Consider the following 25,616-nt stretch of genomic DNA (forward strand, 5'->3'; position numbering starts at 1 on the left):
GAGAACCTGCTGTGGTGGCTCTGGCTGAGCTGCAGGAGCTTTAGCACTTGCTAATGGAGCCACAGATCTGGCTTCAACCCTGCATACAGCCAGTGGATTGGACCTTCCATCAAACACAAATCTGTCCTTTATCGATTAATTAAACATTTGCTGAGCCAGGACCTGTATTAGACCTTAGGATATGGAGTAATAGACTCTGACACTTACGGTTGGGGAGGAGTAACTGACTTTATTGCTTGTGCACCTACTAGGTGCCACCATTCCTTCGTGTGTACACTGCCTCTGTTATCACAATGATCCTGTGAGGTAAACAGTCATGGCCCCAGTTTAAAAATGACAACTTAATCTTGGTAAATCCAGGGGATTAAAAAATAAAAATGAGAACTTAAGTCACCATAGTGTCTGTAGAAATAAATTTTTAAAAATTGTTTTAATGAAAATGAGAAAACCGAAGCACAGAGAGATGAAGAACTTGCCTAAGGTCACAGAATCAGTGAGCAGTGGTGCTATGTATTGGCCTGACTCCAAAACACATGCGCTCAGTCACATTTACCATCTCATACACTGACACACATACCCAATTTGGCCTCTGAAGCAAAGCCGACCTCCAAAACAAAAGATGCCTGAGCCAAGGCCACAGTCGTTTCTTTTCTTTCTTTTTTTTTTTTTTTAATTCTTTTTTTGTGACGGAGTCTTGCTCTGTTGCCCAGGCTGGTGTGCAGTGGCACGATCTCGGCTCACTGCAGCCTCAGCCTCCCGAGTAGCTGGGATTACAGACGTGCCACCACGCCCAGCTAATTTTTATATTTTTAGTAGAGACAGGGTTTCACCATGTTGGCCAGGCTGGTCTCGAACTCCCAACCTCAAGCCATCTGCCCGCTTTGGCCTCCCAAAGTGCTGGGATTACAGGTGTGAGCCACGGTGCCCAGCCTAAAAATTCTTTACCCTGAAGTTCAACAGTCATTTCTAAGAATGATATCTTTTGTCTGCTTCATGTAACTGATGCCCAGCAGAAGCCTACCTGGCTTATCAACTTGACAGATGCCCCCATCACAGGGTTTCTCATCCACTTTCATCTCTTTCTGGTTATTTGCTAAATGGTGAAACAGTTTGTCTTCAGAGGCCCCTGGACTTCTTTCTCTCACTCCTTTTTTCTTTTTGAGACCGTCTCACTCTGTCACCCAGGCTGGAGTGCAGTGGTGGGATCTTGGCTCACTGCAGCCTCAACCTCCCAGGCTCAAGTGTTCCTCCCCCCTCAGCCTCCCAAGTAGCTGTGACTACAGATGTGCACCACCACTCCCAGCTAATTTTTTGGTATTTTTTTTTGGAAGAGATGGAGTTTTGCTGTGTTGCCCAGGCTGGTCTCGAACTCGAGCTCAATCAGTCTACCTTGGCCTCTCATCAAAGTGCAGGGATTACAGGCATGGGGCACTTCACCCAGCCCCCTGAACTTCTCTATGATGTCTATTGTCTCAACTCTTTTCAAAGACTAAGGAAAGTTCCAGCCATCAAAATTTTACTATCACTGTATCTGTTTCTCAAGCACAGAGTCTTGGGTTGGGGCCTCAGAATATGCATTTAAAAAGACGCAACTCAAGTGTTATGGACTAAAAGTTTGTGTCCCCCCAAAATTCCTATGCTGAAATCCTAAGACCCAATGTGACAGTATTAGATGGGCCTTTGGAGGTAATCAGGTCACATGGGTAGAGGCTTCATGAATAGGATTCTCCCTCATAAGAGAAATGAGAGTTTGCTCTTGCTCCTTGTTCTCCACCATGTGAGGAAATGAGAAGACGGCAGTCTGCAAACCAGGAAGAGGGCCCTCACCAGACACAGAATTGGCCAGCACCTTGATCTTGGACTTCCAGCCTCTGGAACTGTGAGAAGTAAATGTTTGTTGCCTAAGCCAGTTTATGGTAAGTTGTTAAAGCAGCCTGAACTGACTGAGACACTAAGCAATTTTTTTTTTTTTTTTGGTGAAGTCTCACTCTGTCACCCAGGCTGGAATGCAGTAGCTGGATCACTCTCAGCTCACTGCAACCTCCGCCTCCCAGGTTCATGTGATTCTCCTGCTTCAGCCTCCCTAGTAGCTGGGACTACAGGTGTGCACCACCAACTTTTGTATTTTTAGTAGAGATGGGTTTCACCATGTTGGCTAGGCTGGTCTTGAACTCCTGACCTCAGGTGAGATCAGGTGAGATCCACCTGCCTCGACCTCCCGAAGTGCTGGGATTACAGGCATGAGCCATTGTGCCTGGCCTGACACTAAGCACTTTTTTTTTTTTTTTTTTTTGAGATGGAGTCTTGCTCTGTTCCCCAGACTGCCAGACTGGAGTGCAGTGGCGTGATCTCAGCTCACTGCAACCTCTGCCTCCCAGGCTCAAGCAATTCTCCTGCCTCAGCCTCCCAAGTAGCTGGGATCATAGGCATGCGTCACTACGACCCAGCTAGTTTTTGTATTTTTAGTAGAGACGGGGTTTCACCATGTTGGCCAGGCTAGTCTTGAACTTCTGACCTCAAATGATCCACCTGCCTCTGCCTCCCAACGTGCTGGGATTACAGTCATGAGCTACCACACCCGGCCGACACTAAGCAATTCTTAAAATGTACACTGAAGTTTGAGAACTGCTCCAGAGAATTTGCCACAGTGGAATAGCTCTTCACAGCAGGTCCCTAGGTCAGGACTAGGAAGCTTGTTGATTTAGTACTAAGCAAATACTTGCATTGCCTCCCACTCTGTGTCACTAAGTCAGACATGGCAGGCTGGGGACAGTGGCTCACAGCTGTAATCCCAGCACTTTGGGGGACCGAAGTGAGAGATTGCTTGAGTCCAGGAGGTCGAAACTAGCCTGGGCAACATAGTGAGATCTCGTCTCTAAAAAAATAAAATATTAGGCCAGGTGTGGTGGCTCATGCCTGTAATCCCAGCACTTTGGGAGGCTGAGGCGGGCGGATCACCTGAGGTCAGGAGATCAAGACCAGCCTGACCAACATGGAGAAACCCTGTCTCTACTAAAAATACAAAATTAGCCGGGCATGGTGGCACATGCCTGTAATCCCAGCTACTCAGGAGGCTGAAGCAGGAGAATAGCTTGAACCTGGGAGGTGGAGGTTGCAGTGAGCCAAGATCATGCCATTGCATTCCAGCCTGGGCAACAAGAGTGAAACTCCATCTTGAAATAAAATAAAATAAAACAAAACAAAATAAAATATTAGTTGGGCATGGTGGCATGAACCTGTAGTTCCAGCTACTCAGGAGGCCCCTGGGAGGATTGCTTGAACTCGGGGAGGTTGAGGCTGCAGTGAGCCAGGATCATCCCACTGCGCACCAGCCTGGGTGAAAGAGCAAGACCCTGTCTCAAAAAAGAAAAAGGAAAAAAAGGCCGGGCATGGTGGCTCATGCCTGTAATCCCAACTTTGGGAGGTCAAGGCAGATGAATCACCTGAGGCCGGGAGTTCAAGACCAGCCTGACCAACATGGAGAAACTCCATCTCTACTAAAAATACAAAATTAGCCGGGCATGGTGGTGCATGCCTGTAATCCCAGCTACTTAGTAGGCTGAGGCAGGAGAATTGCTTGAACCCAGGAGGTGGAGGTTGCGGTGAGCTGAGATTGCGCCACTGCACTCCCGTCTGGACAACAAGAGCGAAACTCCATTTCAAAAAAAAAAAAAAAAAAACATTGCCCACGAAGCTTTCATCTAGTAGGGAGACAGTTATCAAATAACTGCACAAATAATTCTTTTTTTTTTTTTTTTTTTGAGACGGAGTCTTGCTCTATTGGCAGGTTGGAGTGCAGTGACACGATCTTGGCTCACTGCAACCTCCACCTCCTGGATTCAAGCAATTCTCCTGCCTCAGGCTCCCAAGAATCTGGGACTACGAGTGTGTACCACCATGCCCAGCTAATTTCTGTATTTTTGGTAGACACGGGGTTTCATCATGTTGGCCAGGATGGTCTCGCACTCTTGACCTCGTGATCCGCCTGCCTCGGCCTCCCAAAGTGCTGGGATTACAGGCGTGAGCCACCGCGCCCAGCTTTTTTTTTTTGAGACGAAGTCTTGCTCTGTCGCCCAGGCTGGAGTGTAGTGGCGCGATCTCCACTCACTGCAAGCTCCGCCTCCTGGGTTCAGGCCATTCTCCTACCTCAGCCTCCCAAGTAGCTGGGACTACAGGCGCCCGCCATCATGCTTGGCTAATTTTTTGTATTTTTAGTAGAGACAGGGTTTCACCGTGTTAGCCAGGATGGTCTCGATCTCCTGACCTCGTGATCCACCCGCCTCGGCCTCCAAAAGTGCTGGGATTACAGGCGTAAGCCACGGCACCCGGCCACAAATAATTCTTTAAAGTACAGGTTTCTGGGCCCTACTGAAGAAATATGGTTGAATAGATCAAAAGTAGGATCTGGAAACAGGTACTCTTTTGTAGGCCTCCCCCAATGAACTCAATGAGCGGCCTGGTTTGGGAATGCCTAGTGTGGAAAAAGCATGCATGACCTTCGGAATGAGACCGAGGTTCAAATCCTGCCTCCACCACTCCCACACCTCTGAACCTCAGTTTCCTCATTGGTAAAATGGGAATTATGACACTCCGCAGGAATTCTTATAAGGATTCAATGACAGAAGGGGAGCCACATTTTAGTGTCCTTCCTTCTTTCCCTCTAAATGTGGAATGAAAGAAAAAGGTTTTGCTTTTTACTGATGGGAATTCAAATTTTAGGGTCACAAGCTAAGAACTATTTTGAGGTCAACAAGTCCTTCCTGATAACTGAAATCTTAGTGCCTGCTTCCCCAGACAGTTAGTTTGACTTTTCTGTTTTGGGGCCCCACTCTAATTTTTTCAGGTCCCTTAAACTGTAGCTTCTAACAACCACTAAAAAGGAAGACCACCTAATTTCTTATTAGGGCCACAAACTCAAATACCAGGGGTTTGGTATGTGACAGCAGGCTGTGATGGGAACAGAAAGAAAATGGAGCTATTCACACAGCTCCACTTTATTGCTTCCAGGTAGGAGACAGGGCTCAGTGTTGCCACCTCTTCTGGATTTAAAGAAAACGGCTGGCCAGGTGCGGTGGCTCATGCCTGTAATCTCAGAACTTTGGAGGCCAAGGCAGGTGGATCACTTGAGGTCAGGAGTTTGAGACCAGCCTGCCAACATGGTGAAACCCCGTCTCTACCAAAATAGACAAAAATTAGCCAGGTGTGGTGACGTGTGCCTGCAGTCCCAGCTACTTGGGAGGCTGAGGTGGGAAAATCGCTTGAACCTGGGAAGCAAAGGTTGCAGTGAGTGACAAAGCTCCAGCCTGGGTGACAAAGTGAGACCCTGTCTCAAAAAAAAAAAAAAAAAAAGAAAAAAAGGAATAAGCTCAGCAGTAGTTCTCAACTAGAGGTGACTCTGTTCCCAGTATGACACTTGGCAACGTCTGGAGACATTTTGGTTGTCGCTGTTGTGGGGGAGCTATGGACACCTAGTGGGCAGAGGCCAGGGATACTGCTATCCATGCTACAACGCGCAAGACAGCACCCCTCCCCCAACAAAGAATTTTCTGGCCGAAAACGTAAATAGAGCCAAGGTTGAGAAGCCTTGGACACGGTTCTGTTGCAGCAACAACCCCCAAATCTCAGTGGCTTGTAACAACAGAGGTCTCACCACCTGTCCACTGTGGGTCTGACAGGGATCTGCTTTATGTCATCCTCACTCAGGGGCCCAGGCTAAGGGAGGTGCCATCTCCATGCTTGTAAGATTTTCGAGGCAAGTGGAGAATATTAATATATTATTAACATTAATTATAATAATAAAAATATGTTAATTATAATATTGATATAACTGTAAGTTATGTCTAGAAGTGACATGTATCATTGCCATCATATTGCATTGGCTGCACCTTAATTCATGGGGTCAAGGAAGCACAATCCATCCATATTCCTGGATGCAGAGAATTGGGAATATTTGCTAATAGCATTAAAGACTCCAAAGGTTGGGTGTACCAAAACCTCAGAGATCACCACTAAAGAAACTTATTCATGTAACCAAACACCACCTGTTCCCCCAAAACTTATTGGAAAAAAATAAAAATCCAGAAAAAAATGTATGCTGTCCAAAAAAAAAAAAAAACACAACCTCCAAAGGTAATCATGACAGCCTGGGCTCTAGGTAATCCACAAGGCTCGGAGAAGAAGGGCAGTTAAGGGTACAGGCTGTGGAGTCAGACATCAGACTTGGCTTCCACACTTTCTAGCCATGTGGCCTTGAGCATGTCACTTAATCTCTTACTCAGTTTCTTTCTCTAAAAATGAGGAAAATAGGCTGGGCGTGGTGGCTCACACCTGTAATCCCAGCACTTTGGGAGGCCCAGGCAGGTGGATTACAAGGTCAGGAGCTTGAGACCAGCCTGGCCAATATGGCGAAACCCCGTCTCTACTAAAAATACAAAAATTAGGCCGGATGCGGTGGCTCACGCCTGTAATCCCAGCACTTTGGGAGGCCAAGGAAGGCGGATCACGAGGTCAGGAGTTCCAGACCAGCCTGACCATCATGGTGAAACCCTGTCTTTATTAAAAATACAAAAATTAGCCAGGCGTGCTGGTGTGAGCCTGTAATCCCAGCTACTCAGGAGGATGAGGCAGGAGAATTGCTTGAACCTGGGAGGTAGATTATGCCACTGCACTCCAGCCTAGGTGACAGAGTGAGACTCTGTCTCAAAAAAAAAAAAAAAAAAAAAAAAAGGTCGGGCACGGTGGCTCACGCCTGTAATCCCAGCACTTTGGGAGGCCGAGGCGGGCAGATCACGAGGTCAGGATTTCGAGACCATCCTGGCTAACATGGTGAAACCCCGTCTCTACTAAAAATACAAAAAATTACCCGGGCATGGTGGTGGGCGCCTGTGGTCCCAGCTACTCGGGAGGCTGAGGCAGGAGAATGGCGTGAACCCAGGAGGCGGAGCTTGCAGTGAGCTGAGATCACGCCACTGCACTCCAGCCTAGGCCACAGGGTGAGACTCCGTCTCAAAAAAAAAAAAAAAAAAAAAAAAAACCACAACAATTAGCCGGGTATGGTGCTGTGCGCCTGTAATCCCAGCTACTCAGGAGGCTGAGGCAGAAGAATCACCTGAACCCAGGAGGTGGAGGTTGCAGTGAGCTGAGATTGTGCCACTGCACTCCAGTCTGGGGACAGAGCGAGGCTCCATCTCAAAAAAAAAAAGGGAAAATAAATCAACCTTGCAGTGTTAAAATGCTTAGAACAGTGCCTAGCACACAGAAAGAGCCAGGACATGTCAGCCAGGATGATGGTGATGATGGATTAGGCCAGGCGCCAATCACAGAGTGGGCGTTTAGTACACAGTTGTTGTTATAACCTAAGCTCTGAGGAAAATGACTTGTCCAAGGTAACACAGCTGGTAAGTGAAGCATGGTGGAGAAGAGCCTAAGCTCTGGCACATCGTAAATCATAAATATTAAATAATATTTGGAGGAGGTTTAGTGTGGTTAAGAACATGGACTCGGCAGCTCACACCTATAATCCCAGCATTTTGGGACGCTAACATGGGCGCATCCTTTGATCCCAGGAGTTTGAGACCAGCCTTGGCAACATGGCAAAACTCCGTCTCTACAAAATATATAAAAATTAGCCAGGCATGGTGATGTGTGCCTGTAGTCCCAGCTACTAAAGAGGCTGAGGCAGGAGGATCACTTAAGCCCAGGGGTGTCAAGGCTGCAGTGAGCTGAGATCACGACACTGCACTCTAGTCTGGGTGGCTGAGCAAGACCTTGTCTCAAAAAATAAATAAATAAAAATAACATGAACTCTGGAGGCTGACCGCCAGGTTCAAATCCTAGCTCTACTACTGACCACCTGTATGAACTTAAGCAAGTAACTCAGCCTCTCTGTGCCCAGTTTTCTCATCTATAAAATGCAGCTAATAATAAAACACCTGCAATTAGGAAGACTAAAAAATAACATTAGTAAAGCCCTGGGGACCCATATGGTTGTTAGCTGCTACAGTATTACTATGCCCTCAGTTGGCCACAAAGAAGAATTCGAAAGTAACAGAAAACAGTTAACAGTATCATTTCACCCAACCCAATTGAGATAGGAGAGAAGAAAATGGATACAAATTCAGCAATCCTTGAGCTAAGAAAATGTTTACAGCCAGGGGTGGTCGCTCAGGCCTGTAGTCCCAGCAGTTTGGGAGGCTGAGGCCAGCAGATCACTTGAGTCCAGGATTTCGAGACCAGCCTAGGCAATATGATGAAACCCCATCTCTACAAAAAATACAAAAATTACCTGGGCATGGTGGCATGCACCTGTAGTCCCAGCTACTCAGGAGGCTGAAGTGGGAGGACTGGTTGAGCCCAGGAGGCAGAGGTTGCAGTGAGCCAAGATTGTGCCACTACACTCCAGCCTGGGTGGCAGAGTGAGACCCTATCTCAAAAAAAAAAAAAAGTTTATAAATGGAGTAATGGGAAAATCTTGGATGCTTTTCTTACCTGCCCCAGGGTAGTCCTAGAAATCAGTGAGAATTCCCATTTGTCCTCAGAGATTCCTGCAACATAGGAGTGCAAGAGAGGAGACAGTAAGCAGAGGCACAAGGCATTACTTCCAAATCACAGCTAAACCACCCTGCAACCATGGCCAGTTCCTTCCAAACCCAGCTCCCTTAGTAACTGCAGTTTCCCATCCAACCAGACGAGGGCGCTGAGCTGACAGTCTTGCTGCTGGCAATAGTGATAGCCGCTGTGAAAGCAGAGTAGATGCTCGTCCACTTGTCGAGGAGCATGGTGAATTCTTATCACTTTTGCAGCATTGTAAAGTCACAAAGTCATAAGTCGAACCACCATAAACTGGGGATTATCCGCAGTCCCCCCTTATCTGTGGGCGATATGTTCCAAGACCCTCAGGGGATGACTGAATAGTACTGAACCCTATATATACAGTACGATGTTTTTTTCTATACATACATACCTATGATTACATTTAATTTATAAATTAGGCACGATAAGAGATTAACAACTAATAATAAAATAGGATAATTATAGCAATATGATGTAATACAGTTATCAGGCACTGTGGTCATAACTTTTGCAGTTTCACGTGTGGCAGCAAAACTAGCAGGTATTTCTTCTTCCTTCTTCGTAACTTCAAAGATAGAAGATTCATTCTTACTACAGACCTTAGCGACCTCAGCATACTTTATTTTTTCTTTCCTTATGATAACTTTTACCTTTTTCACTTAAAGAAAGAACTTTATGGTTTCTCTTTGGCATATCCAAATTGCTAGCATCACTACTCTTGCACTTTGGGGCCATTATTAAGTCAAATAAGGATGACTTGAACACAAGCATTGCAATACCACGGCAGTCGATCCGATAACGAACAGGGCACTTACTTAGTAAGTGACTAACGAACAGGGAGCGTATACAGCGTGGAGGCACTAGACAAAGGGACGATTCAGGTTCCCCAGGTGGACAGAGCGGGACAGCACAAGACTTCATCACGCTACTCAGGACAGCATGCAATTTAAAACTTGCAGATGGTTTATTTCTGAAAATTTCCATTTAATATTTTTGGACAGTGGTTGACTGCATGTAACTGAAACCACAGAAAGCAAAACAGAGTTGGGGGCAGGGAAGGGGGGCGGCTACAGTAACAGCCTTTCCCTGTGGACCAGATGTTATACCAAACACTTTCATGTGTTATTTCACATTACTGTCATAACACTCCACAACATAGGTACTCTTATTATTCCCATTTTATGTAAGACAAATCTGAGGCCTAGAAAAATAAAAAGAAAAAGAAAAAAGAAAAAAATCTGAGACCTGGAGAGGTTAAGCAATTTGCCTAGCAGGCCAAACCTAATATTTGCAGGACAGGGGCAAGAATACAGCTGAATGCATACTTAAAAAGTTATAAATGACCCTAATGAACTATTAAAGACAATCTATTCTGCTATGTCAATAAATAAACCTTCACCATGACCTGGAAGACCACATTCACATTTTTGGGCCTCTCAGAGTTCTGTACTAGAAGGCGGTGGGAGGCAGAGAACAGGACCCCAGCCCTGCCCCGTTTTCTCCATATCTCTAAATCTGTTTGCCTGGCAGGGCCTTGTGTCCACGCATGCAGAGGTCCTAACCTGTGTGCTCACACTTTGTTCTAGGGGTTCTAAATTGAAAAGGTCCCTCAGGTATCCAGCACAATGAATGACAAAAGAGACCAAAGCACAACAAAAATCATCACATTCTAGAATACCAAGAGGAGATCTTAAAAGCTTCCAGAAAATGGGGTGGGGGTGGGGGGAAAACCCATACAAAGAATCAGGAGTCAGAATTGTATTTATCAAAGTCAGAAAAAAAAACAGAGCAATATCTTCACAATTATGAAAGAATTCTATCCACAGCCAAACTACTAATTAAATACAGTAGAATAAAGCCATTTTCAGTGCCACTTAACATGTATAGCAGCACGGTAGCCAGCCACTAAGGTGGCCTCTAATGATTTCTACCTCCTGGTATCTGCACTCTTACGAAGCTCCCGCACACACTGAATATGGCTGACCTGTGAAACCATGGGATGCTGCAACATTGACAATACGGGACTTCTGTGGCCAGGTCATAAAAGACATTGGTGGTTTCTACCTTGCCCTTAGATCACTTGCTCTGCTAAAAACCAGCTGCTGTATCATGAGGACACTCAAACAGTACTATTGAGAGGTCCATGTGGTAAGGAACAGGGGCCTCCTGCCAACAGCCTGCACAAACTTGCCAGCCGGGGCTTCTCCAGCCCTGGCCAAGCCTTCATATGATTTCAGGCTCATGAGAGACCCCAAGCCAGAACCACCCAGCTAGGACACTCTCAAATTCCTAACTCACAGAAACTGTGAGATGATAAATGTTAATTGTTGTTTTGAGGAGAGAGGCCATTTCTCTTACTGTCTCTGAAGAGAAGGAAGAAGTAAAAGCTGAAAAACAACAGGAATGAAATGTCAGTGGCAAGACCAACTGATGCCACTGACCAGGCCTGAGGTTAAAGATTAACGCCCCCACTCTAACCACATGTGTTACCTATAAATCACTTGCTCAATCTATCACAACCCTTTCACGTGGACCCCCTTAGAGTCGTAAGCCCTTAAAAGGGCCAGGAACTTTTTCTTTGGAGAGCTTGGTTCTTGAGACACAACTCTGCCGACGCTCCTGGCCGAAAAAGTCTCTTCCTTCTTTAACCCGGTATCTGACAGGTTTTGTCTGCAGCTTGTCCTGCTACAGTTTTAAGCCATTAAGTTTGGGAATAATTTGTTACACAACAAAAGACAACTAATACAGACCTATTGGGAGGGGAGGAGCCACAGTATTTTGTAGTTCTTCCAATCAGGAGGTGAAGTCTACAGTCTAGCTCTCCACTCTAGAATTTGGATTTGGCTGGTGGGTCATTATAGAAAGATTATAGATGTAAGACTTAAAAAGTGCTTGTGCTGGCAGGGCGCGGTGGCTCATGCCTGTAATCCTAGCACTTTGGGAGGCCGAAGTGGGCGGATCACCTGAGGTCAGGAGTTCGAGATCAGCCTGCCCGACATGGTGAAACCCCGTCCCTACTAAAAATACAAAAATTAGCCAGGCATGGTGGCAGGTGCCTGTAATCCCAGCTACTCGGAAGGCTGAGGCAGGAGAATCGCTTGAACCTGGGAGGCGGAGGTTGCAGTGAGCTGAGATCACACCATTGCACTCCAGCCTGGGTGACAGAGCAAGACTCCATCTCAAAAAAAAAAAAAAAGGTGCTTGTGCAATTGAGTCTTGCCCTCTCTTGCTCCTGGGAACTCTGCAATTATCACCATGTAATTTAGCTAGGCTTGTCTGCTGGAGACATGTGGTCCTATCATCCCAGCTAACAGCCAGCATCAAGCAGACGAGAGTGAGACCATCCCAAACTTTCCAGCCCAAGCTGAACTGGCCCAGAAAAGCTAATCCACAGGATCATGCGAATTAATCAATGTTTGTTGTTTAAAGCTATCAAAGTTTTAGGGTAATTTGTTACACAGCATAAGCTAATTGATACAGCATATTTACTTTGCGTGCACCTCCCGCCTCAACCTCCCCACCCTAACCAGGAAACTACTGACGTGTTACCAGAACACTACAGGATGTGTTCAAAGCCTGGTTACCTCCTAACTTTACCTGGTCTCGGGCAAGTTAATTTACCTCTTTCAGCCTCAGTTTTCCTCATCTTCAAATTGGAGATAACAGTAGGTAATAGCACCTAGCTCTCTCACTCTTTTTTTTTTTTTTTTTGAGATAGAGTCTCGCTGTCGCCCAGGCTGGAGTGCAGTGGCGCGATCTCGGCTCACTGCAACCTCTGCCTCCCTGGTTCAAGCGATTCTCCTGCTTCAGCCTCCCGAGTAGCTGGGACTACAGGCTCGCGCCACCACGCCTAGCTAATTTTTGTATTTTTAGTAGAGACGGGGTTTCACCACGTTGGCTAGGATGGGCTCGATCTTTTGACCTCGTGATCCGCCCGCCTCGGCCTCCCAAAGTGCTGGGATTACAGGCGTGAGCCACCGCGCCCGGCCTGCTGAGTTCTTTAATTGCATTATTTCAGTTAATACTCACTGTGATCCTATGAAACAGACACTATTCTTTCCACCTTACAGACGGGGAAACGGAGTCTCGGAATAGGGGAAATGACTTAAGGTGTCACAATGGCCAGTAGCAGACCCAGGACTAGTCTCTAGGTCTGGCCATGCACAAAGCCCCGTGCTCTCAAGCTGTAACTCCGCTATCAAGAAAGTGGTTATGCAGGTGGGCCTGTGAGCTCTCAACGTCTAAGCCGTGCGCACGTGAGACAGCGATAAGCTCGCGTTCTCCAGTCTCCAGGGCCTTATCATTCCTCACGCTTTCCTTCATCAGCTCGCAAAGAAACGTGGCGATCAAGGAAGAGAGCACAGGCTCCAGCCTCGTGGGGGGAGGAGAATTCGAATCCCAGCCTGTGAGTTTACTCAGCACACCCGTTTAATCTCTTGGTCCTTCAGTTTCCACACCTGGGAAGCTGGAACAGTAGCAGCATCCAGCGTCAGGACTGGAGTCAACACGAACTCTGTCACCTGGGGAGGCGCGCGTCCTACGTCAGTTCCGCTCGACCCCACCCGCCCCCCCCCACCCCACTCCCGCGTTCTCCCCGCGCGCATGCGCCGCGCAGCGGCGCCTTTTACGACGCGGCAGGCGCGGCGCGCTTAGTGGCCGGAGCTAGGCGGCGCGGAGCTGGTCTGAGCCTAACCGAGCGAGCGCAGCGGTGGGGCCGAGAGGACGCGCAGGTGGCGCCGTCGTCATGTCGCACGGTCACAGCCACGGCGGGGGCGGCTGCCGCTGCGCCGCCGAACGGGAGGAGCCGCCCGAGCAGCGCGGCCTGGCCTATGGCCTGTACCTGCGCATCGACCTGGAGCGGCTGCAGTGCCTTAACGAGAGCCGCGAGGGCAGCGGCCGCGGCGTCTTCAAGCCGTGGGAGGAGCGGACCGACCGCTCCAAGGTGGGCCGCCTGGGGCTTGGGGCGGGCGGGGCAGGGTGCGCGTGGGGCCTCTGGCCGTCGGTCTACTCATTTTTGATGTTAAAAATAACGACAGCGTGGTTGCCAAGCGCTTTTCCGTGTCTGTCTCCTGCCAGCTCTTTGGGAGGCGAGCAGCGTTGAGTGTCCCCATTTTGCATATAGGGAAACTGAGGCCGAGAGGGAACGGGGACAGTTTTGTCAAGCTACACAGCCTAACGCTCTATTCCAGGGCTGTGCGGGTTAGAGAGGATGGCCGTGAGGGCCGTTGGACCATTGGTGCTAATGGCTGCCTCATCATATTACCTGGTGAAGACGAGCTTAGGGAGATGAAAGGTGTTTCCCATATAGAGCAAAGGTTCTTTGCATTGTGGGGTCGCAGGCGCCTTTGCTATCTATTTGAAAGCAATGGACCTTCTCCTCAGAAAAATGCACATAAACACCTGCCTTTCAGTTCACACTTCAGAAGGCTCTTCGACCCTGGAAATTCATTCATGGGCTTTTTGTTAAGAACCTTCCAGTTGGATGCCCTGTGGCTCTGTTAGGACACTGGATAAGACTGATTAGCTTCAAGTTAATAAGTCTTGGAAAACCAAGGGAGAGTGACTATTCCCATTGCACCCCAGTTGTAGAACAGGGTGGGAGATGCCTGAAATTGTAGGCTCTCAGCAAATATTTGTTGCTTTCTCCTCCCCCCTCCCCATCCCCTCCAGTTTGTTGAAAGTGATGCAGATGAAGAGCTTCTGTTTAATATTCCGTAAGTATCTCCTTGGTGCCTACCTCAGGCTAAATAGGCTGTACCCAGTTGCCTCAGATGGATTCATTCACTGGTGTCAAGAGCGCACATTTGCTTCTAGAAATGGGATAAATTACTTTGGTGGGTTTGAGGAGGAAAGCATCATCGCTTTCTTGGTGCAGACTGGAAACAGATGTATTTGTAGAACAATAACTGAGAAATTGAAGTAAATTTCTTAGAATTGTAGAATGCTAGAGGTAGACAGGATCTTAGAAATTATCTAGTACAAGTTGACAGATGAGTAAACTGAAGCCCATACAGGGGAAGGGCCTTGCCCAGGGTCACACAACTAAACAGGTATTCAAACCCTGGTTGACAACCTTCTCTTTTGCATTCTGGCAGATTTACGGGCAATGTCAAGCTCAAAGGCATCATTATAATGGGAGAGGATGATGACTCACACCCCTCTGAGATGAGACTGTAAGTGGCAAAGGCTTAGGCCCTCAAGGAGCTCCTAATTCTCTTTTTCTGGTAACATTTTATTCCAGAATGGTATCATTTTTCTTCTTACCGGCTTTAATATTTCCCCTTTTAAAATATCTTGGTCCTGTTCTCATTCTGCACTGGAATACATATATTTCTTCCTGAATTAATGACTTTTTTAGATTAAGCATCTTTAGGCCCAACAGCTTGTCTCATATTTCAAAGTGCTTACTGTGACATGATTCATTCAGAGAGCATTGTGTAAATGTCACTTGTTGATGACTCTGCAGTTTTCTTAATAACTAGCTGCAGATCTCATGATCTTTATGGATTCTATTCTTGGGGTTAGCTTCAACATTTTTCCTTGCTATTTCATACAGTAATGATCTTATGTGTTTTGTTGACATGGAATTACTCCACCTGAGTTTGTGTAGCATTTAGTTAGCAAAGTTGTGTATACCTCTTGCAACACTGGACCTTTGCCACCAGAGCTAGTACCCTTTTTGACAACTTACCTTATTCCAGAACAGCCTTCCTAAAAGAAAGGGAAAACTGCTTTCTGAGTGCTGGAGAAACATGTAAGAAGAACTTTACATTTAAAAAATTCAGGCCAGGTGCAGTAGCTTATCTCACAAAACCAATAAAAGATGATATATAGGCTGGGCACGGTGGCTTACACTTGTAATCCCAGCACTTTGGGAGGCTGAGGCGGGCGGATCACCTGAGGTTCTAGACCAGCCTGGCCAACCTGGTAAAACCCCGTCTCTACTAAAAATACAAAAATTATCCGGGCCTGGTGGTGCGTGCCTGTAATCCCAGCTACTAGGGAGGGTGAGGCAGGAGAATTGCTTGAACCTGGGAGGCAGAGGTTGCAGTGAGCCGAGATCTCGCCACTGCACTCTAGCCTGGATGACAGAATGAGACCCCATCTCAAAAGTAATAATAAAAACAAATAAATAAAAAATTCAAATCCTAAAGGCTGAGCATGGTGGTTCACACCTGTAATCCCAGCACTTTGGGAGGTCGAGACTGGTGAATCACGAGGTCAGGAGTTCAAGACCAGCCTGACCAAGATGCTGAAACCCCGTCTCTACTAAAAATACAAAAATTAGCCAGGCGTGGTGGCACACGCCTGTAATCCCAGCTACTCGGGAGGCTGAGGCAGGAGAATTGCTTGAACCCAGTTGGCAGAGGTTGCAGTGAGCCAAGATCGTGCCACTGCACTCCAGTCTGGGTGACAGAGCAAGACTCCATCTCAAAAAAAAAAAAAAAGAAAAAAAAAATTCAAATCCCAGCACTTTGGGAGGCTAAGGCGGGTGGATCACTTGAGGCCAAGAGTTCAAGATCAGCCTGGTCAACATGGCAAAACCCTGTATCTACTAAAAATACAAAAATTAGCTGGGTGCGGTGGCACAGGCCTGTAATCCTAGCTACTCGAGAGGCTGAAGCATGAGAATCACTTGAACCGGGGAGGTGCAGGTTGCAGTGAGCCAAGATTGCACCACTGCATTCCAGCCTGGGCAACAGAGTGAGACTCTCTGTCTCAAAAAAAAAAAAAATTCATCTGAAAAATTGATTAAAGGACTTTGGAGAGATTTAAGATATATTATAGTTGAGTATTAGAAACATGAATTTGAAAGCAAATCCATGTATTTAATCTTTTTTTTTGAGATGGAGTCTTGCTCTGTCGCCCAGGCTGGAGTGCAGTGGCGCAGTCTTCGGCTCACTGCAAGCTCCGCCTCCCAGGTTCACGCCATTCTCCTGCCTCAGCCTCTCCGAGTAGCTGGGACTACAGGAGCCCGCCACCACGCCCGGCTAATTTTTATTTTTATTTATTTATTTTTTGTATTTTTAGTACAGACGGGGTTTCACCGTGGTCTCGATCTCTTGACCTCATGATCCGCCTGCCTCGGCCTCCCAAAGTGCTGGGATTACAAGCGTGAGCCACCGCACCCGGCCGTATTTAATCATTTTAAGGAAATAATACCTTTGATGCTTTTGAAGACTCATTTACTTGGAAGATGATGGACTGACCTGAGAATATTAGGCATCCATGCTGCATTGTGATTTAGAGTGTGGGATCTGGAGTAAACTGGGTTCAAATAATGGCAGTACCATTTGCTAGCTTCATGACTTTGAGACCTTATCTAACATGGGAATGGTAACAGTGCATACATACCTCATAAGATTGTGGAGAGGTTTAAATGAGATAAAACATGTAAAGAGGTTAGATTAGGTCTGGAACACAGTAAGTGTCCAATTTTGGGTGAACAGATACAAATACATAGCCCTCAGTTCTAAGCACACTACATATATTATACTTTATCAAATGTAAGATGTCATTGATTGTAAAATGTACCATTATATACAATTAATACAGAAAAAATGCTGTCTATGACATGCCATTGACACATCCAGAAAAATTAGATTGAGAGTATTAAATCAGGGAAGTTTGAACACAGATGAGGTGTTATGTGTTACTAAAGAGTTACCATTCAGCCAGGCGCAGTGGCTCACACCTATAATCCCAGCACTTTGGGAGGCCGAGGCAGGCAGATCACCTGAGGTCAGGAGTTCAAGACCAGCCTGGCCAACATGTCTCTACTAAAAACACAAAAATTAGCCAGTCGGCCGGGCACGGTGGCTTACGCTTGTAATCCCAGCACTTTGGGAGGCTGAGGTGGGCTGATCACAAGGTCAGGAGATCAAGACCATGGTGAAACCCCATCTGTACTAAAAGTACAAAAAAATTAGCCGGGCGTGGTGGCAGGCACCTGTAGTCCCAGCTGTTCGGAGAGTCTGAGGCAGGAGAATGGTGTGAACCCGGGAGGCGGAGCTTGCAGCGAGCCGAGATCGCGCCACTGCACTCCAGCCTGGGTGAGAGAGCGAGACTCTGTCTCAAAAAAAAAAAAAAAAAAAAAAAAAGAGCCAGTCATGGTGGCAGGCGCCTGCAATCCCAGCTATTCGGGAGGCTGAGGCAGGAGAATCACTTGAACCTGGGAGGCGGAGGTTGCAGTGAGCCAAGATCATGCCACTGCACTCCAGCATGTGCAACAGTGCAAGACTCTGTCTCAAAAGAAAAAAAAAAAGAATTACCACTGGGCTGGGCACAGTGGCTCATGCCTCAGTCCTAGCACTTTGGGGAGGCCAAGGCCAAAGGATCACTTGAGCCTAGGAATTAAAGGTTATGGTGAATTAAGATCGTAAGATCATATACTGGACACCAGCCTGGGCAACAAAGCAAGGCTTAAAAAAAAATTGTTTATTTATATATTTTGAGATAGGGCCTCACTTTGTCACCTAGGCTGGAATGCAGTGGTGTGATCATAGCTCACTGCAGCCTCGACCTCCTCAGCTCAAGCAACCCTCCCACCGCAGCCTCCCAAGCAGCTGGGAATACGGACGTGTGCCACCACGCCCAGCTAATTTATGTATATTTTTGCAGAGATGGGGTTTTACTGTGTTGCTCAGGCTGGTCTTGAACTCCTGGGATCAAGCAGTCTGCCCACCTCAGCCTCCCAGTGTGCTGAGATTACAGGAGTGAGCCACTGCACCCAGCCAAAAAAAAATTAAAAAAAAAAAAAAAAAACCTGTAAGGCCAGGCATGGTGGCTCACGCCTGTAATCCCAGCACTTTGGGAGGCCGAGGCGGGCAGATCATGAGATCATCCTGGCTAACACGGTGAAACCCCGTCTCTACTAAAAATACAAAAAAAAAATTAGCCGGGCATGGTGGCAGGCGCCTGTAGTCCCAGCTACTCAGGAGGCTGAGGCAGGAGAATGGCGTGAACCCGGGAGGCGGAGCTTGCAGTGAGCCAAGATTGTGCGACTGCATTCCAGCCTGGGGACAGCGAGACTCCATCTCAAAAAAAAAAAAAAGTTAAATTTTGTTATCTGTTGATACTGTCAATTATTGTAAAACGGTATTACATATATGTATTTTATTTTATTTTATTTTGAGACAGAGTCTTACTCTGGAGAGTGGCTGGAGTGCAGTGGCGCGATCTCGGCTCACTGCAAGCTCCGCCTCCTGGGTTCACGCCATTCTCCCACCTCAAGCCTCCTGAGTAGCTGGGACTACAGGCGCCCGCCACTATGCCTGGCTAATTTTTTGTATTTTTTAGTAGAGAGAGGGTTTCACTGTGTTAGCAAGGATAGTCTCGATCTCCTGACCTCGTGATCCGCCCGCCTCAGCCTCCCGAAGTGCTGGGATTACAGGCACATGTATGTATATATGCATATATATACACACACGTATATATGTGTATATATACGTGTGTGTGTTTGTGTGTATATATATATATATTTTTTAAGATGGCGTTCTGCTCTGTTGCCTAGGCTTGAGCGCAGTGGCCCAATCTTGGCTCACTGCAACCTCCACCTCCTGGGGTCAAGTGATTCTCTTGCCTCAGCCTCCTGAGTAGCTGGGATTACAGGCACACACCCCCAGGCCTGGCTAATGTTTTTTTATTTTTAGTAGAGACAGGGTTTCGCCATGTTGACCAGGCAGCTCTCGAACTCCTGACCTCAAGTGATCCGCCTGCCTCCGCCTCCCAAAGTGCTGGGATTACAGGCGTGAGCCACCGCACCTGGCCCATACTGGAATATTTATAGGTGAAATGGTGTGTCTGGGATTGCTTTAAAATATTGAGCTTAAACAAAATTGGGCTGATAGGCAAAATCAACAAAATGTTGATCATTGAAGATGAGTGAAAAGTATGTGGAGATTCATTATGTAATCTCTGCTTTTGTGTAAGTTTGAACTTTTCCATAGTAAATTTTTTTCAATATATGCATTACTTAGAATCGATTCAATTTCATCTCCATACCAACTGTGTGGAATATGTACTATTATTATTCCCATTTTACAGATGAGGAAACAGGTTAAATCAGGTGCCCAAATTTACTCAGCTGGTAAGTGACAGAGCCAGGCTTGAATCCTAGAAAGTCTAGCTCTAGATTTTAACTACAGCGCTATACTGCTTCTCATTATGCTGCTCATAAATGTTTTCTATTATTATTATTCTGTGGTGCATCATTCTTAGAAACACTTTGAAGTAAACATTTGCTTTCTTTTTTTTTTTTTTTTTTGAGACGGAGTCTTGCTCTGTCACCCAGGCTGGAGTGCAGTGGCACGATATCGGCTCACTCCAAGTTCCGCCTCCCAGGTTCATGCCATTCTCCTGCCTCAGCCTCCCGAGTAGCTGAGACTACAGGCACCCACCACCACGCCCGGCTAATTTGTATTTTTAGTAGAGACAGGGTTTCACCGTGTTAGCCAGGATGGTCTTGATCTCCTGACCTCGTGATCCGCCTGCCTCGGCCTCCCAAAGTGCTGGGATTACAGGCGTCAGCCACCGCGCCGGGTGGCTTTCTTAAATTACATGCATTTTGCCCCAGCTAATATCGAGGCCTCTCTTCTGTATGGGTGTGTTAATAAAACACCCTGGAATTGGTGAGGACATGTGGCTTAGTCTTTGGGAATTTGGGGGTTATAGAGACAGCTGCTTTTTAGATTACTCTTTGAAAAACATTTTCTTCTCTAGCAGTTTACTTTTTATTTATTCTGAGACAGAGTCTCACTCTGTCACCCAGGCTGGAGTACAGTGGCATGATCTTGGCTCATTGCACCCTCTCTAGCGGTTTGGATGTGAGATCGTAGCCTTTTGTGCTCTTTCAAAATGGAAATCCCCATGTTATAAATGTTTTAAGAACTGTAAGGTGACTGAGTGTATGGTGTAGTTTTTGGACACAAAAAAATGCTTGAGCATTGGGTTACCTGATCTTTTATCTCTTAACTGTGTGTAATATGTTTCTGCCAAAGTATGTATTTTTCCCATGAGTAAGCTGTTTTATTTAATAACATCCTCAGTTTGGTCTGAATGTGCTGAGTTGTTTATTTTCTCCGTGCATTTGCTGCATGTGACCTAGTTTGAGCCGTCTCTTTGTGTATTGCTTCTCATGTGATATTAACCCACTCAAAGATGCCATGGGGTTATGTTGCAGATCTCAGCTCTTTTTTTGTTGGATTAAAGATATTTGTAGGCTGGGTGCGGTGGTTCATGCCTGTAATTCCAGCACTTTGGGAGACCGACGTAGGCGGATCACCTGAGGTTGGGAGTTAGAGACCAGCATTGCCAACATGGTGAAACCCTGTCTTTATTAAAAGTACCAAAATTAGCCGGGCATGGTGGCGTACACCTGTAGTCCCAGCTACTCAGGAGGCTGAGGCATGAGAGTCACTTGAACCCAGGAGGTGGAGGTTGCAGTGAGCTGAGATTGCACCACTGCATTCCAGCCTGGGTGACACAGTGAGACTCTGTCTCAAAAAAAAAAAATATTTGGAGATATTTGTATAAAATGTCATTTCTAAAATTTGACCCCCAAATTCAGTCTCCTATTGATAAAACCAAAGCCATTTAAGCAGCCAGTAGAAAATTTTGAAAACCTGAAACGTGATAATGCACATTTCTTGACTTTTCTTTCCTTTCTTTTCTCAGGTACAAGAATATTCCACAGATGTCCTTTGATGATACAGAAAGGGAGCCAGATCAGACCTTTAGTCTGAACCGGGATCTTACAGGAGAATTAGAGTATGCTACAAAGTAAGCACTGGGCCTGTCTTCCATTCTCTGTGGCTTCTTATAGGGCTTGCCATTTATTTTTGGCCACTCTGCTGCTCTCTTAGCATTGGAAATGAGTTAAAACAGTGGAGGAGACTTGATCTTTGGCTTGGTCAATTTTGGCAGAGATTCAGTGCAAGCCACAGACTTATTAACTTGTAAGCAATTGGCAAATCTGAATGAACTCCTAGGGTGGTTTTAGGAAAGATGTGTCTCCCATTAGTTTAGGTTAACACTAAATGTGCTTTAGAATTCCTGCTGGGTTATGCAGCATTTCTCATTCCTGTTCCTTGAAGGCAGGAGCAGTGTTTATCCCTACTGCCTTGGACAGGATCTGGCAGGTGCTCAGTAAGTGGTCATTGAATTAATTGCCTGTCCAAAGGAGAAGGAAGAACTCAGGAACTCTGACTTTGCCTGGCTTTTACAAGCTGGAGCTGAATTGTTGTTGTTTTACATGGTGGTGAGATACTCATTGACCTATAATTCATACCTTCTTTCCCTATTCCTGTCATTCTCTAGAATTTCTCGTTTTTCAAATGTCTATCATCTCTCAATTCATATTTCAAAAAACTTCGGAGCAGATACGACAAAGGTCTTTTATATTGGCCTGAGAGGAGAGTGGACTGAGGTAAGATGGGATTGGAAAGGTTTTCCCCTCATGTCTACATATCTGCACACTGTGGTGATGGGAGCTTCCAGGGAAGGGAAAAGAGCAAGTGTCACAATTACTCCCAGTTTATTATTTTTCTTGGTTTTATCAGTATAAACTTTTCGTCTCATTTGAGAAACTACAGGTATTTTTAAGGGGGTTGAAACTTATTTTTATATATATATAATATATATATATATATATATATCAGCTCACTGTGACCTCCGCCTCCCAGGTTCAAGTGATTCTCCTGCCTCAGCCCCCCGAGTAGCTGGGATTACAGGTGTGCCCACTCCCACGCCCAGCTAATTTTTTCGTATTTTTAGTAGAGACAGGGTTTTGCCATGTTGGCCAGGCTGGTCTCGAACTCCTGACCTCAGGTGATCTGCCCATCTCAGCCTCCCAAAGTGTTGGCATTACAGGTGTGTGAGCCACCTTGCCCAGCCTGAAATTGTCATTTATATTAATTCACAGTTTTTTACTTTCAAATGCTTTCACTGAGTATTTTTTATGATCTTTTCTATTCATGAACCAGGGATAAGATAATACCATAGACAAGTTCCTGTTCTCATGGTACCCCCATTATAGTAGGGAGACTGAATCTTCAGAGTTACAGGGTGAATCGTTGATAATGATCTTTGCAGCTTTCTGGAGTTAAAAAGTATCAAAATTGGGAGATATTAGATGATGACTTCTAAGTATTAAAATAAGGAGATATTAAATGGCGACTCCTAGAAATGAACCTGAATAAGGACTACTGCAATGTGTGTGGTGTGGGAAAGGACAGTTCTTTTAATGGCTGGCTGACCCAGCCTCAAATTTCTCGCAGCTTCGCCGACACGAGGTGACCATCTGCAATTACGAAGCATCTGCCAACCCAGCAGACCATAGGGTCCATCAGGTTACCCCACAGACGCACTTTATTTCCTAAGGGCTGGCCAAGGCTCCCATAGAGGCGCTGTGTCAGTGAAGATGTACGACTACCTGTTGGGAAGGACAAAGGGGTGAGGCTCCAGAGAGAGTTGGCTGCCACAGCCTCTGCCAAGCTTTGTCTTTGGGGCTTGCTGCAGAAACCTGGCCTACGGAAGATACGACACCACTGGGAGGGTTGTGTAGGTGCCAGGGGACCATTGTGGTTCTCTAGGGCGCTGCAGAAATTGGGTCTTGGGCTGGGTGGCATCTGGCAGTCATGGATAATGCTTGCTTTTCCAGTTAATGTGGCCATGTGATTCCAAGTGTCATGTTGCTTTGTGGCAGGATTGTGTGACTTGTTTTTTTTTTTAAAGGAAACTATTTGTGGGCTATAGGAAACTTTCTGATGCCTCAGGATTGTGTTAGTAGTAGCCATCAGGAGGGTCTCCAACTAAAACACTTGTTCCTGCTTGCTCCTTTCCCCTCTCATTGTTCAGCATTCTTGTCAAGTTGCCCAGCTTGGAGTTGTCTGTCACGCACATGTGTCCTGTGGTTATAGCTAGAAGGGCAGGAGTCTCCTGCTGATGCGTGATAGCTTAAGCTTGGGGAGAAGGTCTTTTCCACTGCCTAGCTAAGCAGTCTGGGGAGAGCGTGGGGATCATTTCTGTGTGTGTGGGTAATCTGGTTGGTAAGATTGAGACTAGTTAAGATTCCCCTTGGAACTTCCTTAATGTTTATTAGCTTCTGACTAGTGTTGTAAGTCCAATGTCAGAATTTGGAGATTTGAGTTCTTCTTTTCATGGCTTTTATTCACTGTGACTAATAAGCTTCCTAATAAATCCTTGCCAGACTTAATGTTTGTATTTTCTTTTGAGTTCTTGACAGCACCGATGCAACTTTCATTTCATGGGGAACTGTACTGAACTTTGAAAAAAAATTTTTTTTTTTTTTTTTTTTTGAGACGGAGTCTTGCTCTGTCGCCCAGGCTGGAGTGCAGTGGCGCAATCTCGGCTCACTGCAAGCTCCGCCTCCTAGGTTCACGCCATTCTCTTGCCTCAGCCTCTCCGAGTAGCTGGGACTACAGGTGCCCGCCACCACGCCCGGCTAATTTTTTTTTTGTATTTTTAGTAGAGACAGGGTTTCACCATGGTCTCGATCTCCTGACCTCGTGATCCGCCTGCCTTGGCCTCCCAAAGTGCTGGGATTACAAGCGTGAGCCAGCGTGCCCAGCCTACTTTGAAAAAACTAGGTAGATTATAGGAAGTGCCACGATTGAATCAAGACTGGATCAATTTCTCCAGGAATGGTCAAGCTTAATTTTGTACAGTAGGCCAGAAACACTCCTACACCCATATATAGTAAAGAAGAAGGTGGGGTTGAAAACCTGTATTTCACAAAAATTAGCTGGGCATGGTGGCGTGCACCTATAGTCCCAGCCACTTGGGAGGCTGAGGTGGGAGGATCACTGGAGCCCAGGAGGTTGAGGCTACAGTAAGCCATGATTGCACGACTGCACCCCAGCCTGAGGCAACAGAGTGAGACCTTGTCACAAAACAACAACAACAAAAAACCCGATATTTCATTTTGCACAAAAGGAAGTAATTTGTAGAATGACATTTACAAAAATAAGGGAGAACAGATTCTGGAGCTCATCAGAAGAAATGAGGGTGAGGAAAGTAATTGAGCAGCTCATGTGGTCTCCAGGTGGACCAAAGACTTTGGACTTAAATTTTGAAAGTCAGTTTAGCAATTGAAGAGAATGTAAGTATCTAAAAAGGGGATTTGATATGGTCAGTCTTCTCTCCCTTTTGCAGAAAACAGGAACAGGTGATAAAGGGAATTAGTGTTGAATCTGATCCTTTTGGGAGAATTCCTCTGAGGGATTGGCCCATGCTGTTGTTTGGAGGATATAGCCACTGTTTCTCCAGCCTGTCCTAGGAAAAGTCTGCTACCACCAAACCTTGTTGGCCCTCAAAATTTCTAAAATGCAGCCTGAAATAAACCAGAATGCAAATGCTGTTCTTGAAAAGCATGAAGGGTCCTATTCACTCAGGCACAGCCTCTTTATTTCAGTTGGATCATTTTTTGGAGTTAAAAGAAGGGCTATGTTTAAATTTGGAGTAGGGGGAAAAATAAAGTTAAAAATCCAAGAGCAGACTAGCCCTTCACTAAGTCCACTAATTAAAGCATTAATCACAGCTCCTGGGACTGAGCCTCTGAATTTGAAGCTTCACTCTGAAGAATTTGTTGTAAGTGTCATGGTGTCTCAGGTGATCGAGGTTGCAGGAGGAACTGTTCGTTCTTCCATAAGTGGGGACATTACCCTCCATTTTCTTTTGACATTCAGTCCTGGGTCCTTGGCTTGCGGTGGTCCCCTAGGCCCAAAGGTTTCCTGCCCTGAATCCTGGTATTGTAGGCTCCCTGACCTGTTGAGTACTTAGGACCAAATTGCCTCTGGGCCTGGGGGAAAGTGCTTTGTTGAGCTTCCAACTTTGTACTGTTTTCTATTCAAAGAAAACACTAGTATGGGTTAAGCTGGGAGAGTGAGTCCTAAGCTGCTGAGGGGCAAGTGTGACTCATTTCCTATTTGCAGATCCCCACACATTCTCAGGGACATGCTCCTTCAACTCAGTTTGCCTCCCTTCTGACTTTTCTGTGGTCCCTGATACCTATTTCCACTTCAGCT

General features: G+C 46.2%; 1 protein-coding gene across 1 annotated transcript; it reads left to right on the top strand.

Moving 5' to 3' along the window:
- Window positions 1-13,186: 13,186 nt before the first annotated feature.
- Window positions 13,187-23,785, top strand: PITHD1 (PITH domain containing 1). The gene is made up of 6 exons (XM_003271601.2): window positions 13,187-13,513; window positions 14,242-14,285; window positions 14,667-14,744; window positions 21,247-21,351; window positions 21,889-21,997; window positions 22,848-23,785. Exons 1-6 carry the CDS (start codon window positions 13,316-13,318, stop codon window positions 22,947-22,949), a joined length of 636 nt encoding a protein of 211 aa, XP_003271649.1. The 5' UTR covers window positions 13,187-13,315; the 3' UTR covers window positions 22,950-23,785.
- Window positions 23,786-25,616: the final 1,831 nt, after the last annotated feature.

The sequence above is a fragment of the Nomascus leucogenys genome, chromosome 24 (genome assembly GCF_006542625.1).
Source record: "Nomascus leucogenys isolate Asia chromosome 24, Asia_NLE_v1, whole genome shotgun sequence".
Taxonomy (NCBI): domain Eukaryota; kingdom Metazoa; phylum Chordata; class Mammalia; order Primates; family Hylobatidae; genus Nomascus; species Nomascus leucogenys.